At 38.3% G+C, this 20,201-nt stretch overlaps 1 protein-coding gene and 1 long non-coding RNA gene across 6 annotated transcripts in view; both read left to right on the top strand.

Moving 5' to 3' along the window:
* The window catches only part of PDE7A (phosphodiesterase 7A), a 165,413-nt gene that overhangs the window by 117,125 nt on the left and 28,087 nt on the right, over positions 1-20,201 (top strand). For all 5 annotated transcript variants that reach the window (XR_013553621.1, XM_078441959.1, XM_078441956.1 and 2 more), the window contains exons 4-7: positions 912-1,063; positions 3,030-3,093; positions 13,684-13,779; positions 16,113-16,213. Coding sequence is in view for 4 of the 5 variants with exons in the window: in XM_078441959.1 (XP_078298085.1) it covers positions 912-1,063; positions 3,030-3,093; positions 13,684-13,779; positions 16,113-16,213 (413 nt within the window). In the remaining variant the exon portion in view is untranslated. The remainder of the gene's footprint in view (positions 1-911; positions 1,064-3,029; positions 3,094-13,683; positions 13,780-16,112; positions 16,214-20,201) is intronic.
* Positions 3,104-13,031, top strand: LOC132664139 (uncharacterized). The gene is made up of 2 exons (XR_009603476.3): positions 3,104-10,163; positions 11,133-13,031. It is a non-coding gene; the product is annotated as an uncharacterized LOC132664139 (long non-coding RNA).

The following is a 20,201-nucleotide window of genomic DNA, read 5'->3' as shown; positions in this document are numbered from 1 at the left end:
TAATTGCCATTATTCTATAGATATGAAAACACAGGGTAATACAGGTTAATAGAGGAGTTAGTGACTGGATGCATAAGGGAGAGTATGTTTGATCACCTGCCATTCTTCCTGGTGGGTTTAAGTTAACAGAAGTTAAGATAAGAGATCATAATTGTTGATCCTTAGTCTCCTTTTTCATGTGTTTTATATATTATGAGCATTTCACTGAATTTAGTTTGATTCTAGAGTTTAAAGGTAACATGTGTTCCCTAGAAGATGGCTTTTAACCCAAGTCTGTTACTTTGTCTGGTACTTAAGGAAACTGGTTTGTTCTAACACTAGAGGAAAAAATGGTTGTGTTAAACTTGCTCTTCCTTAGAATTTTTCATCTTACAGGATTTTTGTCCCTATTCTTTAGAATTCTTAATAGAATAGGTTACTTAATTTTCCAGTCCTTCTCCTTTTCCTCTAAATAAAATTATCTTAATATTTGAAATGATATCTCCTTAGGATTTGAGACATTGTAGTTGTGTAATTGTTAAATAATTCTCATATGTAACTGGGGACCTGGATTCTCAGTATGAAGGGTAGTTTGAAACTAGATTTTTGTCTTTCTTCATGTCTATCGAGTATATTCAAGCAATAGAATGAGAGGTGATAATTCTTCAGAGTTAAAAACAAAACAAAAAACCTGATTATTAATCCAGCCACATTCCTCATTAGCTTTCCAAATCCTGTCAAAATTGACCGTTTACCCCTTCATTTTTAGTTCTTTAGTTGAAAATACAAATGAAGTACTTCTCTCCTAGAAATGTGGTATAATGATTCGTTTTTTTAAAAAGGGTTTGTATGTAACTAGAAAGGAGTATAACAAAGATTGTGTGTGCACAGTTTCGACTTGCTATACTCACCTTTTACTTCTTTTATTTCAGCTCAATCTGAAATTGAAGTTTCTGTGTCTGCAAGAAATATCAGGAGGTTACTAAGTTTCCAGCGGTATCTTAGATCTTCTCGCTTTTTTCGCGGTACTACTGTTTCAAATTCTCTAAACATTTTAGATGATGATTATAATGGACAAGCCAAGGTGTGTATAACTTTTTCAAGAAAACATTGATTTTTGATAAGTTTCATGAAACCCTTTTTTTCCCGTATGGGATTGACTTATTAGAACCTTTTTTTGTATGCAAAAATTAGTTAAGCCCATTATTCAGTTTTTCCTTTAGAGTGGGTGTTCATTTTATAATTAGGTATTACAGAGCAAGGGAAATCTCTGAAGTAACTAAAAGAATGAAAATGTTTTTGTTTATTGTAACAGTAAGTAACAAGTAGATCAGTAAACATTAAACTATAAGATCACACTGAATTTTAACTCTGGGAAGAATATTATGGCTATTCTGATCTAATGTCTATATGCTATACCTAAAGAATCTATGACCTAAAGAGCATCAGGGACTGTTTGAGCTCACCCACTGTTTAGAGGTAAACCCAGCATAGGACGTTAGGTCTCATGACTTATAGTCAAATGATTTTTTATAGTCTCTTGCATCACTGAGCTATTTTGAGGGTTTATACATTTTCTAATTAAACCCAGTGATTGTAAGCATTATTTATATAGTTTAAAAGAAATGTCTTAATGAAGGTGGAGCTCAGATGAGCTTGTTTTTGACCAAATGAGAGTTTTTAATGATCTTACGTTTCTGATATTTTTAAAATTATTTTTTACCTAATATTTACAGGCCAGATTTTGTAAGTGTGTGTACATAGGGCTAAGGTACCTTCTTTACAATTACATTAAAGTGCAAAAAAATTGTTTCCCTGTTTGTGAAAGAAATCTATAGAAAAGTGTTCATGCTTTCTTTAAATTGTAAAAAGTTTACAGGTTCTGCTTTTTAACATGAAAATATCGGGGCACCTGGGTAGCTCAGTTGGTTAAACGTCTGACTTTGGCTCAGGTCATGATCTCATAGTTCCTGGGTTTGAGCCTCCCGTCGGGCTCAGTGCTGACAGCTCAGAGCCTGGATCCTGCTTCAGATTCTGTGTCCCTCTCTCTCTCTGCCCCTCTCCCGCTTACACACGCACACATGCTCTCTCTCAAAAATAAACATTAAAAAAAATTAAAAATAAACAAAATGAGAATATTGATCTGTGTATGAGTGGTTGTTAGTACTATCAAATAATCACTATTAGTAGGAGTATTTCTTACGTCAATTTATTGATAGATGTGTACAACAGTGAACTTTCCACAAAAATTTCAGGTTACAAATATATAGTGTAAAAATATCATGAATTTGGTTTGGTTGTTGTGAGATTTGCTCAACTGAAATACACATCAACTTAAATGTAATAAAGGCTATTAATTATTGTATAATGATATTTAAAGAATATAAATAAATACCTGTAAGTTGGGAGTGTTTGTTTTTTTTTTTTTAAGAAAAGGAATGACAAATAACTTAAGCATAGTGTAGTATAGATTCAAGTGCCTAGGTTCCAGAATCAGACCGCCTGAGTTAATTAATATCCCAGCTCTATTACTTTCTAGCTGAGCAAGTTAGTTACTTTTAGCCTGTTTCCCCATATATAAAGGAGGGTTAAAGACAACTCCTACTTCATAGTCTTGGTATGAATAGTAAGAGTAAGCAAAACACTTTTAACAGTACCTGGAATATAGTAAGTACTCAACTATTATAACTTATTTTTAAAATCTAATTTCTAGACCATGCCATGTATGATCCATATATGGCTCATGGTGTTAAATTATGTTAGAATTCTTGAAAAGTTCATGGGAGTATAGGAATGAATTGAAAGAAACAATAACCTTACTTGTACATTCATTAATTGGAATACAAAATATTTGGTTTTCCAAATGGAGATTACCCTTTGGACACTTTTTTGGAGCCAGTTGGAAAGGTCATGATTAAAAGGAGAATGATACTTTGCATTTCTTAAAGTAAATCACTTTCCATGTTCACTAACTTCACTATGGACTATCTGTAAAAGACAGACTGTTATTGAACTTAAATTACAGTAGGAATGTTTGGTTTTCATTTCAGTGTATGCTGGAAAAAGTTGGAAATTGGAATTTTGATATCTTTCTATTTGATAGACTAACAAATGGTAAGTGAAGAGTTTGACTTACTCAAATTAATGTGTACTCTAGATTGCTGCATCTATGGTACAGTCACTCGGGGGTTTATTGCTTTCATTTACTTAGGTTATGAGCCCTCTGCTGCCAACAGAACATCATTTTGTCCCTTCTTTAGTGACTGATCTATAAGCTCAAAGAATCACTCTCATAATTTTGTCTTTGCATTACTCTTGGTTAGCAGTAATCAAAAGTCATCATCATCATCATCACTTGGCCATCCATCCCTAATTAATGCTACTATTATAGATAACCCAAAGTGAAATTGTTACCTCATTATTTTGTTTCTCTGTTTTGGTTTCTTTTGGGTTGTGGTCATTTATAATGACATCTTCTGATATTGTATTTCAGCTTTGATAGCCACAGATATGTGGTAGATTAATGACATTTTAAAGATATCCTTTCTTTTAACTTTATGGTTCTCAGGCTTTTCTTTCTCTGTACACTTGAGAGATATGACATATGATCAACAGTGGTTCCCTATGACATGGCATCTTCATGGTTGGGTGGAGATGAGCTTGTAGCTTCTTTAGGAGTCTTATCAGAATCTACAGAATATGAATGGTTTGAAAACACCAGGTGATTCTAATCTGTTTACCCCCTCCTCTGTTTTGTTTGGTTTTAGGGGCAAGGGTCATGTTTCCTTATTGTCTTTGGAACAGGATAAGGATTTCTTTTAAGAATCATTTTTATTTAGGGTAAAATTTTTGGCATAAAAAAATGGTACAGGTTATTCAACTCGACCGTACTTGTCTAAATATCTTTTTGCTTGTCTAAATATCCTTTTAATAAGTGAAACAGGGGGCTCCTGGGTAGCTCAGTTGGTTAAGCATCTCACTCAATTTCGGCTCAAGTCATGATCTCATGATTCATGAGATAGAGCCCCACAGTGGGCTCTGTGCTGACTGTGGAGCCTGCTTGGGATTCTCTCTCCCTCTCTCTTCCCCTCCTGCACACACACACACACACTCTCTCTCTCTCTCAAAATAAATAAATAAACCTTAATAAAAGTAAAGTAGATTGGAAAGTACACTGAGAGGAAGCCACTTCTGAGTGTTTAGAATGAAGTGGGCCACCTGGGTGGCTCAGTCAATTGAACATCCAACTCTTGATTTCAGCTCAGGTTGTGATCCCAGGGTTCGAGCCCTGCACCAGGCTCCACTCTGAGCATGGAACTTGCTTGAGATTCTCTCTCTCCCTCTGCCTCCCCCTCCCCTGCTCATGCATTCACATTCTTTCTGTCTGTCTCTGTGTGTCTCTCTCTCTCTCTCTCTCTCAAATTAAAAAAAAAATTTTTTTAGAGTGAATTAAATATGTAGTTCACTGCTACGTACTTTGAAATTGCCTTTTTGTTTTCTTTTTTTCTTTGGAATGAAGCTCCTTTCATAAGGAAGCTAAATATGGGAAACGGGCAAGCAAGCAGATACAACTCTAGTCATCTTGAGAATCAATGTGGGTCTAGCTTTTTAGTATCACTACATTATTCCCTGTAAGCTGTGTGACCATGTAAAGTGAAAATAGCTTTGAGATCACCTTCTATTTGTCTGTACACTGTTGACAGAAAATAAATCGGACTGATCCTCAGCAAAATTGAAAAACAATGAATTCTGTTTTATCAGCACAGTCCCCCTCCTGCTTCCCTGCCATTTTGGGTTTTTTTTTCCTTTTCTCTTTCTCTTCTACCTCTCCTTTGCCCTCGGGTGACTGTTTTCTGCCTTTCTCTGGCCCCACTTGGCATGTCCACACAGAAAATGCTCTAGTATCTTTACACAGTTGTCTTTCCCTTCAGCCTTCCCTTTTTAAAACATGTAGATGGCAAAATATCAGGTGACTCATCTTCTTCTAGATCTGGGAAATTCCTTTTTTCTAACTTAATATGAATATTACTTCAGTTATTACCCAAGATAAATGTAGATCAAGCCATGCCACCCTTCACACCTTCCAGGCTTAGCCTTCTGTAAACTGTAATTGCTCCTCACCTACTGTTAGTCTGCTGGGACACTTTTACTCATTGAAATAGCTGTTTGTTCTCTAAATTCCATTTTTAAAAAGCACATATCTGCTAGTCAGGAGTCTTGGTGATGAAAGTAGAGTGAGGTTGAAAGTGTGGGATGGGCAGAATAGCTTTCATGTTAATCACCTCATTACTTTTTGTGAAGATGATGGCTGAACGATTTCTTCTTAGGGTTGGTTGTTAGCAGGTAACTACACACCTGTGATTTTACAGATGGTAATACACATATTCATGTAACGAGAGCCACCCAAAAGTTACAGGAATTCTATACATGAAGAGCGAATGGGCAAGAAAAATTTTTAAACTTTCATTATTTTATTAGAAATGCTTTCCTTTTAAAAGTGCTTAGCCAGAAATGAATTCTGGATAATATATATGTATGGTATCCAAGTGTATAGTTTTCCTTTGTTGCTTACGATCCCGTGCTTTCTGTATTTCTTACTCTGGCAATTCACCAGATGACATAGTAGGGGGAACGCAGAGAAGAGGTAAAACTCAGTGATTCCCACCAAGACAAAGGGTCCCACCTTGTCCACTGCAAGGAGGAAAATACGTATCATCTGGTAGGATATATTTGGCATTCCTTTTATAGGAATGAGAGGTTGTGTGTAAAATAGCAAGATAGGGTTTGTCACCCCTGAGATCTACCTGGCATGTGAGGACCCTCATTGCCAGGTGTGTGTCATGGCAGCCTCATCCTCCTGGCTGCCGTCTGGAATCACATCTAAGAACTATCAATGACCCTTACATATACCTCGAGCAGTTCTATCTTTGGATACATGTTTATGAAGGAGGCTCTTCTATAAGCACAATTTTCTTTTCCAAGAAAGTGTTTCCATTTTTGTATAAAGTAAGTTCTTCTGTGCAAGAAGAACAGGTAAGCATTACTTGTTTTGAAATGTTTGACTTGTGTTCTTATTCACTGGTATTAAAATAGTCCGTTGGTATCTTAAAAACTAGAAATAAGAAACAATGTTACACGCAGTTTTCCAATTAGATATGGGTAGTACACTTTGTTAGACTGGTTTTTGTCTGATTCTTTTAAAGTTCTTGGCGGAAGACATTATATGTATTGCAGATTGCCCGAATTCCAGAAGATATTTTACCATTAGATTGCAGCTTTCTTAAAACTTATTCAAGACCTAGAAATTGGTAATTTGTTTCATTAGGTTTGCAAAACAAGTTTGGGAGAATGCTATCATAGCCTAAACATACAGAATAAATATACATTCTTTTTTACTGAGATATAATTGACATATGATGTTATATTAGTCTCAGATGTACAACATAATGATTTGACATTTATATACATTACAAAAGATTACCACAGAAGTAGTTACCATCCGTCACCATAAAAAGTTATTACAATATTATCGCCTATATTCCCTATGCTGTACTTTACATCTCTGTGACGTATTTATTTTATAACTGGAATTTTGTACCTCTTAATCCCTTTCACCTGTTCTGCCCATTCCTCCACCTCCTTGGCAATCACGTTTGTTCTCTGTAAGTCTGTTTCTGTTGTTTTGTTTGTTCATTTGTTTTTTAGATTCCAGATATAAGCAAAATCATATGGTGTTTGTCTTTCTCTGTCTGAATTATTTTACTTAGCATAATGCCCTCTAGGTCCATCCATGTTATCACCAATGGCTGAGTAATGTGCCATTACAATAATGTTCCATTGTTTTGTGCTTTCAGCTCTCACATTTAGGTCTTGAGTCCATACTTTGTGTATTTTTGCACATGGTATGGGAAAGTAGTCAAGTTTCATTGTTTTACATGCAGCAGTTCAGCTTTTCCAACACCATTTATTGAAGAGACTGTTTTTTCCCCATTGTATATTCTTGCCTCCTTTGTCATAGATTAACTGACCATTAAAGCATGGATTTATTTTGGGCTCTCCGTTATGCTCCACTGATCTGTATGTCTCCTTTTGTGCTGACACCATATCGTTGATTACTGTAGCTTTGTAATGTAGTTTGAAATCTGGGAACACGATACCTCAGCTCTGGTGTTCCTTCTCAAGATTGCTCTGACTATTGGGGATCTTTTGTGGTTCCATACAAATGTTAGGATTATTTTTCTAATTCTGTGAAAAATGCTATTGGTATTTTTATGGAGATGGCATTGAATCTGTAGATTGCTTTGGACAGTAGGGACATTTTAACCATATTATTCCAGTTCATGAGCATGGTACATCTTTCCATTTCTTTGTGGCATCTTCAATTTTTTTCATCAATGTCTTATAGGTTTTCAGATTACAGATTTTCCAACTCCTTTGTTACATTTATTCCTAGGTATTTTCTTTTCGATGCAATTATAAATGGGATTATTTTATTAATTTCTCTTTCTGGTAATTACTAGTATATAGAAGTACAACATATCTGTATGTTAATTTGGTATCCTGTAACTTTGCTGAGTTCATTTGTAGTTCTAATAGTTTTTTGGTAGAGTCTATAGGGTTTTCTTTATATATAGGATTATGACATCTGCAAGTAGTGACAGTTTACTTATTCCTTCACAATCTAGATGCCTTTTATTTCTTTTTCTTTTCTGATTGCTGTGTTTTGTACTTCCAGTACAGTGTTGAATAAAAGTGTCAAGAATGGGCATCCTTGTTTTGTTCTTAGAAGGAAAGCGTTCAGCTTTTCACCATTGAGAATGATGTTACCTGTGGGTTTGTCATATGTGGCCTTTTTTATATTGAGATATGTTCCCTCTGTACCCACTTTGTTGAGGGTTTTTATCATAAATGGATGTTGAATTTTGTCAAATGGTTTTCCTGCATCTATTGAGATGATCATATGCTTTTTATCCTTCATTTTGTTAAGGTAGTATATCCTGTTGGTGCATTTGCAAAACCATCCTTATATTCCTGGAATAAATCCCACATGAACATGGTATTTGATCCTTTCACTATATTGTAGAATTTGGTTTGGTCATATTTGGTTAAGTATTTTTGTAAATATGTTCATCAAGAATATTGGACTGTAATTTCTTTTTTTGTACAAAGTGTCTTTGTCTACTTTTGGTGTCGGGGTAATGTTGGCCTTGTAGAATGAATACAGAAACAATCCTTCCTCTTTAATTTTTTGAAATACTTTGAGAAGGATAGGTACTTACTCTTCTCTCAGTGTTTAGTAGAACCCACCCGTGAGAAGCCATTTGGTCTTGGACTTTTGTTAGTTGGGAGTTTTTCGATTACTGATTCATTTCATTACTAGTAATTGGTCTGTTCAAATTTCCTATTTCTTTGTGATTCAATCTTAGAAGATTATGTATGTAGGAATTTATCCATTTCTTCTAGGTTGTCCAGTCTGTTGGCATCTACTTGTTTTAGTAGTCTCTTACCAGCTGTATTTTTATGGTGTCTTTTGTATCTTCTCCTCTTTCATTTCTGATGTTGCTTACTTGAATCCTGCCTCTTTTTCTCTTATTTTTTAAGTCCTATTTCATTTATTTCTACTCTTTATTATTTCCTTCCTTCTACTAACTTTGGGCACTGTTTGTTCCTCTTTTTTCTCATTCCCTTAAGTGTAAGCTTAGATTGTTCATTTCACATTTTTCTTAATGGTTTGGTAGGCTTTATCACTATAAGCTGCTTCTGCAGAGCACCTGGGTGGCTCAGTCAGTTAAGTATCCAACTCTTGATATCAGCTCAGGTCATGATCTCTCAGTTTGTGAGTTTGAGCCCTGCATTGGGCTCTGCATTGACAGTGTGGAGCCTTCTTGCGATTCTGTTTCTGCCTCTCTCTATCTCTGCCTCTCTCTCTCTTCTCCCCCCTCACTCTCCCTCTCACACTCTCTCTCTCCCTCTCAATAAATAAATAAACTTAAAAAAAAACATTTTTTCTGTGCATCTTCTATTTTGGAACATTATATTTTAATTTTCATTTGACTCAATTCAATTGTTTGAATTCCTCTTTCATTTCTCCATTGACGTCTTGGTTGCTTATTGGCATGTTGTTTAGCATCCACATGTTTGTGTTTTTTCCAGTATTTTTTTTCTTGTAATTGATCTAGTTTCATACTGTTGTGGTTGGAAAAGATGCTTGATGTAATTTCAGTTTTAAATTTATTGAGACTTGTTTTGTGGCCTAACATGTGATCTCTCCTGGAGAATACAATGTTTCATGTGTGTCTCCAAAGAATGTGTATTCTTTTTTAATTTTTTGTTTTTTGTTTTTGCTGTTCAGTTTGGATGATTTCCACTACCCTGAAATCCCAGATCACTGATCTGTGCTTCTACATCATCTCATCTGCTGTTGATTCCCTTTACTGTGTTTTTCATTTTAGTTAATGTATTCTTCAGCTCTGATGCATTCTTTTTTATATTTCTTATCTCTGCTGAAGTTCTCACTGAGTTTATCTACTCTTCTCAAGTCTGGAGAGCATCCTTATGACCATTACTTTGAACTCTTCATAAGGTAGATTGCTTATTTCCATTTCATTTAGTTTTTTTTTTTTTTTTTTTTGAGGTTTTGTCTTGTTCTTTCATTTGCAACATGTTCCTCTGTCTCCTCCTTTCCCTGCCTATTTTTGTTTGTATATATTAGGTAGATCAGCTGTGTCTCTGGGTCTTGAACATGTAACCTTATATAGAAGGCATCCTGTGAGGCGTAAACCCCACCCCACCCCCTGGTAACTATACCCAGGCACTCCAGGGATATCCCCTGTGTGGGCTGCATGTCCCCTCCTTTGTGGCTGGATCACAACTTATGTGGGCACACTGGTACCACTTTTGTGGGGTTCCAGTCCCAGCTGAGGCGACTCAGTGTGGTGGGACAGTAGCCACTTTTGGAGGGACAGGCACCAGTCTCAGTTGAGGCTCTCTGCTGAGTGCAACAGGAGGGGAACCACTTTGGAAGAGTATCCCCCAGGAAGGGAAGGTTGGGCTGGACAGGTCCACAGGTTGACATCTGGTCAGGGTAAGCAGTGCTAGAAAGGTAAATGGATAGTGTCAGAACTGGTGCCCGCCAGCATCAGCCCAGCGAGGCAGAAGGAAGGCAAGAAAAATGGTGCCATTCAGTGCTTCCTTCCTGGAGAAAGTTCCTACAGAGCCCTGACCCTACCTACTGTACAAGCCCTAAAATTAGTCAGTGAATCTCCTTCAGTTATGGCTTAGGTGCTGTTGAGACTATTGCTTCTGTTCTGGTCTCAGCCAAGTGAGTTTATACGCAGGCCTTTTAAGAGTGGAATCTTGGCTTCCCACAGCCCGCCAGCTCTCCTGAAGTTAAGCTTCACTGATTTTCAAGGCTTCTGGACATAAGGCATGCTGATTTCCAAAGCCAGATGTTATAGAGGCTTTTCTTCCTGGTACAGATCCCCAGGGCAGTGGGTACCTGATGTGGGGCTCAAACCCTTCACTTCTCAGGGAGGATCTCTATACCTATGATATCCCTCCTGCTTGTGGGTTATCAAGCTGGGCGTGTGGACCCCGACCAAATCACATCTCTGCTTTCTTGATGTGACTTTTTCTTTACATCTTTAGCTGTGGAAGAGCTGTTCTGCTAGTCCCCAGATTGCTCTCAGTAAGTTACTCTATATGTACTTGCAGTTTTGGTGTGTGGCCATTGCTTGACATGAGCTCAGAATCCTCCTACTCTGCCATTTTCAGCAATTCCCACCCACTTTTTTAAATTGAGGTATAATTGACATATAACATTATATTAGCTTTAGGTGTACAATGTGAGGATTTAATATATGTATATATTTAAAACAATCACAAAACATCTAACATCCATCACTATACATGGTTACATTTTTTTTGTGAGAACTCTTTAAGATCTGTTCTCTCAACAACTTTCAAATATGTAATACAGTATTATTAATTATAGTCACCATGCTGTACGTTACATTCCCCAGACTTATTTTATAACTAGAAATTTGTACTTTTTGACCCTTTTCACTCATTTTGTCAACACCCCCAACTCTTGCCTCTGACAACCACCAATTTGTTCTCTGTATCTATGAGCTTGGTTGTTTTGTTTGTTAAAGATTCCACATAATAGTTAGATCATGGCATTTGTCTGTTCTCTGTCTGACTTATTTCACTTAGCATAATGACCTCAAAACTCATCCATGTAGTTGTAAGTGGCAAGATTTCCTTCATTTTTATGGCTGAATAATATTCCATCGTATATGTATACCATATCCTCTTTGTCCATTCATCTGTCTGTGGACCCTTAGGTTGCTTCCATTGGAAATAATGCTGCGCTGAGCAGAGGAGTACGTATATCTTTTTGACTTAGTGTTTTCTTTTCTTTGGGTAAATAGAGGTCGAACTGCTGGATAATATGTTAGTTCTCTTTTTAAATTTTCGAGGAGCCTCCATTCTGTTTTCCATAGTGGCTGCACCAATTTACATTTCTACCAATAGTGCATTTTTCTCCACATCCTCACCAACACTTGCTATTTTTTGTCTTCTTGATAATAACCATTCTGACAGGTGTAGAGTGGTATCTCATTTATGGTTTTGATTTGTATTTCCCTGATGGCTAGTGATGTTGAGCATCTTTTCATCCTTGGCCATCTGTATATCTTCTTTGGAAAAATGTCTATTCGTATCCTCTGCCTATATTTAAATTGGGTTGTTTGTTTGAACTTACATTGTGAAATATCTACGTATATATCCAAGGAAAAGTGCGTTGTTACAGCAATAATAACAGGAATATAGCTCACTTCTTCACAAATGGTTCTAAACCAGATGGGCTCCTGTTTGTATCAGTATAGTGTTATCAGGATTCAAATACATTTTAACATTTAATTTCTTAAAAAATAAAAGATTTGAAAAAGTTTCTTTTATTTAAGGTGCTATGTCAGGTTTTTAAAAAAGAATCTCTTTTGGTCTCCTGCATCTTTTCCAGTGTTTCTCATGCAAATATTGTTCAATTAACTTATATTTTTCCTTGGCTATGGGCTTCTGTTGACAATTGTGTAGGCAGTTTTGGGTAATGAAGTTAGCCCAGTGGTCCTTTAAAATTCTCCATAAATGTTATTACTATAAATATGCGATGTGAGAATAGTTAAGTCTTTTGTAGATTTTTTTAAGAATGATAGTTTCTTTAGAGAGATGGTTTCTTTAGAATCATCTTTATGTTATTGTCTAAATTCTGGCAGTAATTTTTGAGCTCCTAACTCTTTAAAACGTACAGTTTTATATCATGTGTCCTAATAGAGGAAATGCACAAAACTTTGAGAAATATAATAGAAGGTATAAAAAATGGAGAGTTACACCTTGGAAGACAGACTAACCATTATAACAATGCTAGTATTTCCAGATTTCATGTCTATACTCACGTGACTCCAGTTGTCAGTGACAAAAGGGTGGAAGTTGAGGGTGAGATAGTCCTCACAGCAGGTAGCAGCTCTTTCGGAAAACTTAGCTTAGGGGAAGAGACAGGGTGGCAGCTGGAGGGAGCCAAGAGAGTCAAGTATTCTTTGTTGTTTGAAAGATAAAATCTAGAGCATGTCCTGAGTGCTGATGCTTATTGGAGCACTAGAAGGAGGGACTGAGGAGGGATATTTTGATTCAGGGGGAAGGAAGAGGCATGGGGGGTGGTGTTGGTAGGTGGCACAGTTTCTGAGACACTCTGGAGGGATGGAGGGATTGGCTTTGGAAAGAAAAGGAAATGAGGGCTTGTATTTTTTCTGTGAAGTATGAGGCTGTTGAGAATGAGGGGGGGAAATTTGAGAAGAATAGAGAAAGCTTGAAAATAGGCATTTAAAGAGATAAAGAGTGGCACCTGGGTGTCTCAGTTGGGCATCCGACTTTGGGTCAGGTCACCATCCCCACATCGGGCTTGCTGCTGTCATTGCAGAGCCAGCTTCGGGTCCTCTACCCACCTCAATTTCCCCTTCCCCCACTTGCGTGCATGCTCTCTCGCTCTCTGTCTCTCTCAAAAATAAATAAGCATTAAAAACAGATAAAGAACTGTTTCACTAGAAAAACATAGTAAGATTGCTGTATAATTGTTGACTGTGAACTTAGTGTTAGAATAGAATTCTATTTAGTTTTGTGACCACCCGCCCCTTCCGGCTACTCAGATTTCTTGCTACAAGTGTGAGGTAGACAAGTGGTTGAGTTCAGAGTTTTGATCTTGAGGTCATCGATCCCTCCTCCTAGCTCTGTACCTTGAAGAACAAACACAACCTCTAGTGAACAAGGTGCAGCTACCACAGTTGACTTTGATTGGACATCCTCATACAGTTAGTGATGTGGTTAAGGGATGTCTAGGTGGAGTTGGTGCAAAGTTTTCTACTGATTCTAACTACTTTGGTGTCTTTCAAAAAAATTGATTCGAAAATGCTTATCTTCCAGTTATTTGGTTGTAGAAAAATGAAACAAAGCCCATTTTTTTCCTTAGAATGGAAAAAAGATATAAGAATTAAAGTTCACAGCTGGTAAAATTAAGGATGTATGTTTTAGAAAGACAAAACGTAGGAATTTGTACTCTCTGTGTTTTATATTCAAAACCCATATTTGGAAGCACAATGTAATTATGCTAGTCTATATTTCCTACTAATATCTCTTCTTTTTTCGTTTTAGGAAATAGTCTAGTAAGTTTAACCTTTCATTTATTTAGTCTTCATGGATTAATTGAGTACTTCCATTTAGATATGATGAAACTTCGTAGATTTTTAGGTAAGTGATTCTAACCCATTTAACAGAAATAACATTTGAACAAGAATCTGTTTTAAGTTTTCATCAGTTTTTTCAGTTAGCTATGGCTCTAAAACAGACTACCCTAAATTTTTGTGGCTTGGAATGACACACACTTACTCAGCTCCTGAGTCTGTGGGGCTGTTGAATGCTGCTTGTAGTCTAGCTGAGTTCATTTATGTACCTGCAGTTGACAACAGGCAAGCTACTCTGTGGGCCTGGACTGGGACCTCAGCTGGGACACTGGGCTTCATGTGGCTCAGCTCTACATGGTCCCCCATTAAATTCAAAGGAGTCAGAGGAGTTTGGCCCCTTAATAAATTCACATTAAAAACAAAAAAAGAAGGAAATATATTTTATGACAAACTGAGCTTGTTCAAAGAGTGATGGGCAGTCTCCAAGGGAGCTGGTGTACCCGGACCCCTGAGACTGGCTCTCCAGGTCTGGCTCTCCATCACTTCCACCCCATGCTGTTGGCCAAAGCAAGTCTGATAGGGGTGAATGACACCTCTCGTCCAGGTAGCTTTGAAGGTTCAAAGCCATGAATGGAGGGCATGGTGAAGAAGTGGGACACTTTTGCAGTCAATCTCTTAGGTTGACCACAGCTTTGTCACAAAGATGACACAATTTCTGTCCTTTTTCCAAACTTTGAAGGCTCAAACTTTAAAAGATTAGGTGCATTGCACTTAGGTGTTCTCTTTTTCTGATCCCAGAAATCTCTTTACGTTAAACTTAAAGATTATTTTTAATATGTTTAAATGTGCACGGTGATATTTGTGTAAGACTGTTTTGCTAGGGAAAAAGCTGAACTTTTTTGCCAAATAAATATGTTAGAAGAAAATTAGCATGAGGATTACTTTTTTTAAAAAAGAAGGTAATATTTTCTTTCCTCTTAAATACTGAACTAAGATAAATTTATTACCTAGGACTTTTGAGAGACTTTTCCTGCATATTTATTTCTAATTTGTATACCCGTAATACTCCACTAACAAATTGTGTAAATTATAAAACATATATAAAAATAGATATTAACAAGAGTAATTCAAAGGCTATTTGAAAGGATGGGTTAAAGTAAATACATAATTCTAATGCTCTTTCCTTCTCACCAGTGAGTCATGGTTCACCACTGTGGAATTGGCTCACTTTACTAGTGACCAGTAGATTACAGTGTTATGCCCTTGGGGCCATCCTGCAGGCTTGATGGCAACAGGGATAACTCCACCCCTAATCCTAGTCTCCTTTTTCATGAAAGCCTAACAGACATGGAGCAGAGACAGTAGGATTAAGAGAAGGTCCATCCCTACTACTGAAAAACTAATTCCAGTTCTGAAACGAATGCCTCACTGATGATGCGCCCATGGGATCACCTTCATATGCCCTAATAACTATAATATTTTAGCTTCATAAAGTTTTTTGTTTACTGATAAATTTCTAGAGTCTAAAACAGTACTTGGCACGATAAGTGTTTGTTGAGTGAATTGCAATGCTTTTAATGAAACCGAGAAACTCTTCTTAAATTACATTTGAAAGAGAGGAGTTTGGTACAATGATAGGTTCACATTTTATTTATTTATTTATTTATTTATTTATTTTTTTATTTTTTTAATTTTTTTTTTTCAACGTTTTTTTATTTATTTTTGGGACAGAGAGAGACAGAGCATGAACGGGGGAGGGGCAGAGAGAGAAGGAGACACAGAATCGGAAAGAGGCTCCAGGCTCCGAGCTGTCAGCCCAGAGCCTGAGGCGGGGCTCGAACTCACGGACCGCGAGATCGTGACCTGGCTGAAGTCGGACGCTTAACCGACTGCGCCACCCAGGCGCCCCAGGTTCACATTTTAAAAGAGAGGCACCTGGGTGGCTCAGTCAGTCAAGCATCCGACTACCGGCTCAGGTCATGATCTGATGGCTCGTGAGTTCGAGCCCCACATCAGGCTCTGTGCTCACAGCTCAGAGCCTGGAGCCTGTTTCAGATTCTGTGTGTCTCCCTCTCTCTCTCTGCCCCTCCCCCGCTAGCACTCTGTCTCTCCCTCTCTCAAAAATAAGTAACACTTAAATAAAAAAGAAAAATAAACAAAATATTTATTGTTTTGACATGAATACCTTCTGATAATCTCAAACAAGTTAGCAGCCACAGTGGTATTGATTCTTTGGACATACATGTGAGTTCTGAGTGATTGTCATCCATCTGAATCTGAACAACTAGCTGGTAGCCACATGAAGATTGTAAGTGGAAAACTCATAATTATCACAATTCTTGTACTTTGCACAGGCCTCCCACGTACAATTAAATTTGAGATCTTTTTTCTTTGATGCAGTTATGATTCAAGAAGATTACCACAGTCAGAACCCTTACCACAATGCGGTCCATGCTGCAGATGTTACTCAGGCCATGCACTGTTACTTAAAAGAACCTAAGGTAAGATGCTGACATTTGCAGGGGGTGCGAATCCTAAGAAAATTCCTTGACTTACTTTCAAATACTTTTCCTTAAATGAGTGATTTGACTCAAAATCAGAGGCTTCCTTCACTAAACTGAGATCTGGCTGGATCAAGTTTCCCATCCTGGTTATATTTGTACAGCAGTTGGACAACTGAGTGATTGTTGAGAGAGAAGCTGGAGAAGTCCAGGTGAGGTCTGGATCCGACGAAACCCCCAACTCTGTGTTAAGACACTGGCATTTACACCAAGCTCCTTGTAACCTCCATGAGGGCCGCACAGCATTAGTCCAATTCAGAGAATGAACGGGGAGCTACAGAAGGGAAGCAGGAGACTTTCCCACACCTGTCAGAAGCTGTTTTGTTTTGGTGCACCATGAAAGAGCCTGGTGGCCCAAGCTAGGCAAGGGGCTTTGGGGAAGGAGAGAGGTAGACGGTCTGTAAGATCTCTTGGGAGTTAGAGTGCCTAGCCCATGGTGTCTGCATCTTTGGGGGAATGAAGCAGAGAGAAGAGTCAATGAAGACTGCGTGGGGCAGCTGAGTAGAGTGTGGAATTCTGTGAGAGAAAGTACGTAGAAAAGGGAGCAAGTTTTGGGGGTGAGGCTGGTAGAGATGATGACCTCCACTTTGGACATGTAGAGTTAAATGTGTTTGTGTGGTATCCAAATGGAGATGTTGAATAGAGAGTTGGATAAGAGAGTCTGGAGCAGAGAAGAGAATCTGTTGGAGATACAGATGTAGGGATCAACTGTAGATGATAACGGAAAGCCGTGTTTGTCTTTGGATGTTTCCTACCCCTGATGGTCCTGAAATCACATTTGCTTACCCTCAGCCCTGTTTCTAAACTCTTCTCCCCCTGGGATCTGAGTTCCCACTAGATGTTAGAAGGGAAAGCAAGCTGACTAAATCAGATTGTGCTATTTGATGCCAGTTCTGAGAATATAGCCATGTGGTCACCAGTCTTGTCATTTTTCAAGAGATTGTGGAATATGTGAAATACCCCAGTTTTTAGAGTATATACATCATGGCTTTTTTTAAAAAGCAACTTCATTGTGGTATCACTTGTATGCCACAGTAAAATATATACATTTTATGGGTACATTTTTGACAAATGTATACTCCTGAGTGCCCGAATTTTCTAATTGAGCTTTTAAAAAAAACTCTGGGCCAAGGCTGAAGCCTCTGTTGAGAGTTTTTGGGAGAAACTGATAATCACCATACAGCCAGGTAAATGGAATGATGAAGGTAAGTGTCACGTTCTGTGAGACACAGAGGAGGTTAATTAAGCTGGTGCACAGGTCTGTGAAGGTGGCTCCCCTCCCATCTTCCACTGGCCACACCCAACCAGAAGCCAGGGGCGTGGAAGGTAAGGGCTGATGCCAGGCACAGGGCAAGGCGAGAGTGGGAAGGGTGTGGTAAAAATGAATAAAAATGCTGCCTTACCTGTGCAGCTCTGGCAGCACTAATTTTAAGCTTTTTTTTTTTTTTTTTTTTGCCTGTGTATCTGATATTTCTTATTTTAAATACTTTTTGCCTTATGCAGCTTTGATTACACTTATTTGAAATACTTGGCTCCTAGGTGGCTCAGTCAGTTAAGCGTCTGACTCTTGATTTTGGCTCAAGGTCATGAACTTATGGTTTGGTTCTGTGCTGTCACAGAGCCTGCTTGGGATGCTCTCTCTTCCTCTCTCTCTGCCTCTTCCCCACTTGTGAGTGCGTTCACATGCGCTCGCTCACACTCTCTCTCTCCCTCCCTCCTTCCCTCTCTCCCTCCCTCCTTCCCTCCCTCTCTCCCTCTCCCTCCCTCTTTCTCTCTCAAGTATTTTTTTAAAAAATACTTTTCATGGTTAACATACTTAGTGAACTTAGTCAAAGCTTCAGTGAAGGAGATAAAATCACTAAGCCCTAAAATGCAAAAATTCCTTTCTCCTTTATTGTAGTTTACATTTTAAAATAGATTCATTCAGTTTTACAAGTACATTCTAAAAAAAGCCTTAAGATTGTATCTCTTACTGCCTGGGCTTTCACAAGGCTTCACGCTTTCAAGTGCTTTCATTCAGTACATTTTCCTGGTGCTAGGAATCCAGTGGTAAACAGGACAGGAAAGGTCCCAGTGGGGGAAGCAGTCATTAGACAAATAAATAGAATGTTGACATATATTGTAATAATTACTGCTGTGAAGGAATCTAAATCGAGGAATGTGCTGGAGAGTGACCAGAGGATGGCAAGCATTTACAGCTGTAGATAAGGTGGTCAGAAACCACGTAAATTTAAAGGAAAAATTTGAGAAGGAGTCACCTATAGAAAAATGCCGGTGCAGAGGGAATCAAATAGAAAGGCTTAAATATAGTATTTAGTGAGAAACCTGCTTTCCGGGCACCTGAGTGGCTCAGTCAGTTAGGCGTCCGACTTTAGCTCAGGATCTCATAGTTTAGTCAAGATCTCATAGTTCGTGAGTTCCAGCCCGGCGTCTGGCTCTGTGCTGACAGCTTGGAGCCTGAAACCTGCTTCGGATTCTGTGTCTTCTTCTCTCTCGGCCCACCCACCCCTACTCACGCTCTGTCTCTCTCTGTCCCTCAAAAAATGAATAAACATTTTCAAAAAAACAAAAGAGGGGCGCCTGGGTGGCTTGGTCGGTTGAGCTTCCGACTTCGGCTCAGGTCATGATCTCACAGTCCGTGAGTTCGAGCCCCGCATCAGGCTCTGTGCTGACCGCTCAGAGCCTGGAGCCTGTTTCAGATTCTGTGTCTCCCTCTCTCTCTGCCCCTCCCCTGTTCGTGCTCTGTCTCTCTCTGTCTCAAAAATAAATAAACGTTAAAAAAAAAAAAAACAAAAAACTGCTTTCAGTTTTTATATATGATTTCTGTGTAAGAGCTAATTCCTGGACTCTTAAGTGCAAAAAGAAATACTCAAAGCCCCCCCAAATTGCTAGAAAGTTAGGGCAAAGTGCCTTCTTTCTGTACTTGACATCAGCCCTAACTTGAGTGTTTACTTTCTGTGTTTTCATAGCTGAGCTTACACAGATTATAATTGTGTTCGAGTTGAGCCTATTAGCACCTAATAGCAACAATAAAAACAGTGACATTTTTTGTTGAACACAGGAAAACTCAGCATCACTAGTTTATTATTTGGAAAAGGGTCCTGATGATAGCTTTGCAGACGTCTCCATCAAATGGTTTGCGGTTTCTTCTTCACACAGCTTGTTGTTACTGTCCGGCATTACCAGATACAGTTAAAGGAATGGAAATAACAGTAGCCTTGTTTTGTTTTTTTAATTTTTTTTTTACATTTATATATTTTTGAGAGAAAGAGAGAGCACGAGTGGGGAGAAGCAAAGAGAGGGAGACACAGAATCCGAAGCAACAGTTGCCTTGTTTTTAACCCACTTTAAAAATTGTCTTAATATCGTTGGCTTCTTTGTCTTTATTATAAAGGTAATCATTATTTTTTTTTTACTACTGACAGTTTGTTATTTATCATTGACCGTTTCAGTCAGGTAATTAACTTACCCCTTGTGATTATTTTATTGTATCAGCTAAGATCTGCAATGATTATTGAGAGTAACATTATAATTGCTCGCTTACACGATCACTTTTTCTGAGGTGACTATATTGTGAACGCTGTTCTGACTATATCCATCTGTTGGGAGAGGATTTTCATAATAAAGTGGATGTAGACTGCCCCAGGATTACTCAGCTTCCTTAAACATTAAAGACCTCAGAAATAATGGTACAGTTTGGATTCTAATTTTTTTTTTAACGTTTATTTATTTTTGAGACAGAGAGAGACAGAGCATGAACGGGGGAGGGTCAGAGAGAGGGAGACACAGAATCCGAAACAGGCTCCAGGCTCTGAGCTGTCAGCACAGAGCCCGATGCGGGGCTCGAACTCACGGACCGCGAGATCATGACCTGAGCCAAAGTCGGCCGCTTAACTGACTGAGCCATCCAGGCGCCCCTACAGTTTGG

The sequence above is a fragment of the Panthera onca genome, chromosome F2 (genome assembly GCF_046562875.1).
Source record: "Panthera onca isolate mPanOnc1 chromosome F2, mPanOnc1 haplotype 2, whole genome shotgun sequence".
NCBI classification, from domain to species: domain Eukaryota; kingdom Metazoa; phylum Chordata; class Mammalia; order Carnivora; family Felidae; genus Panthera; species Panthera onca.
The sequence above is the reverse complement of the archived record's forward strand: the minus strand, read 5'-3'. Positions and strand labels throughout refer to the sequence as shown.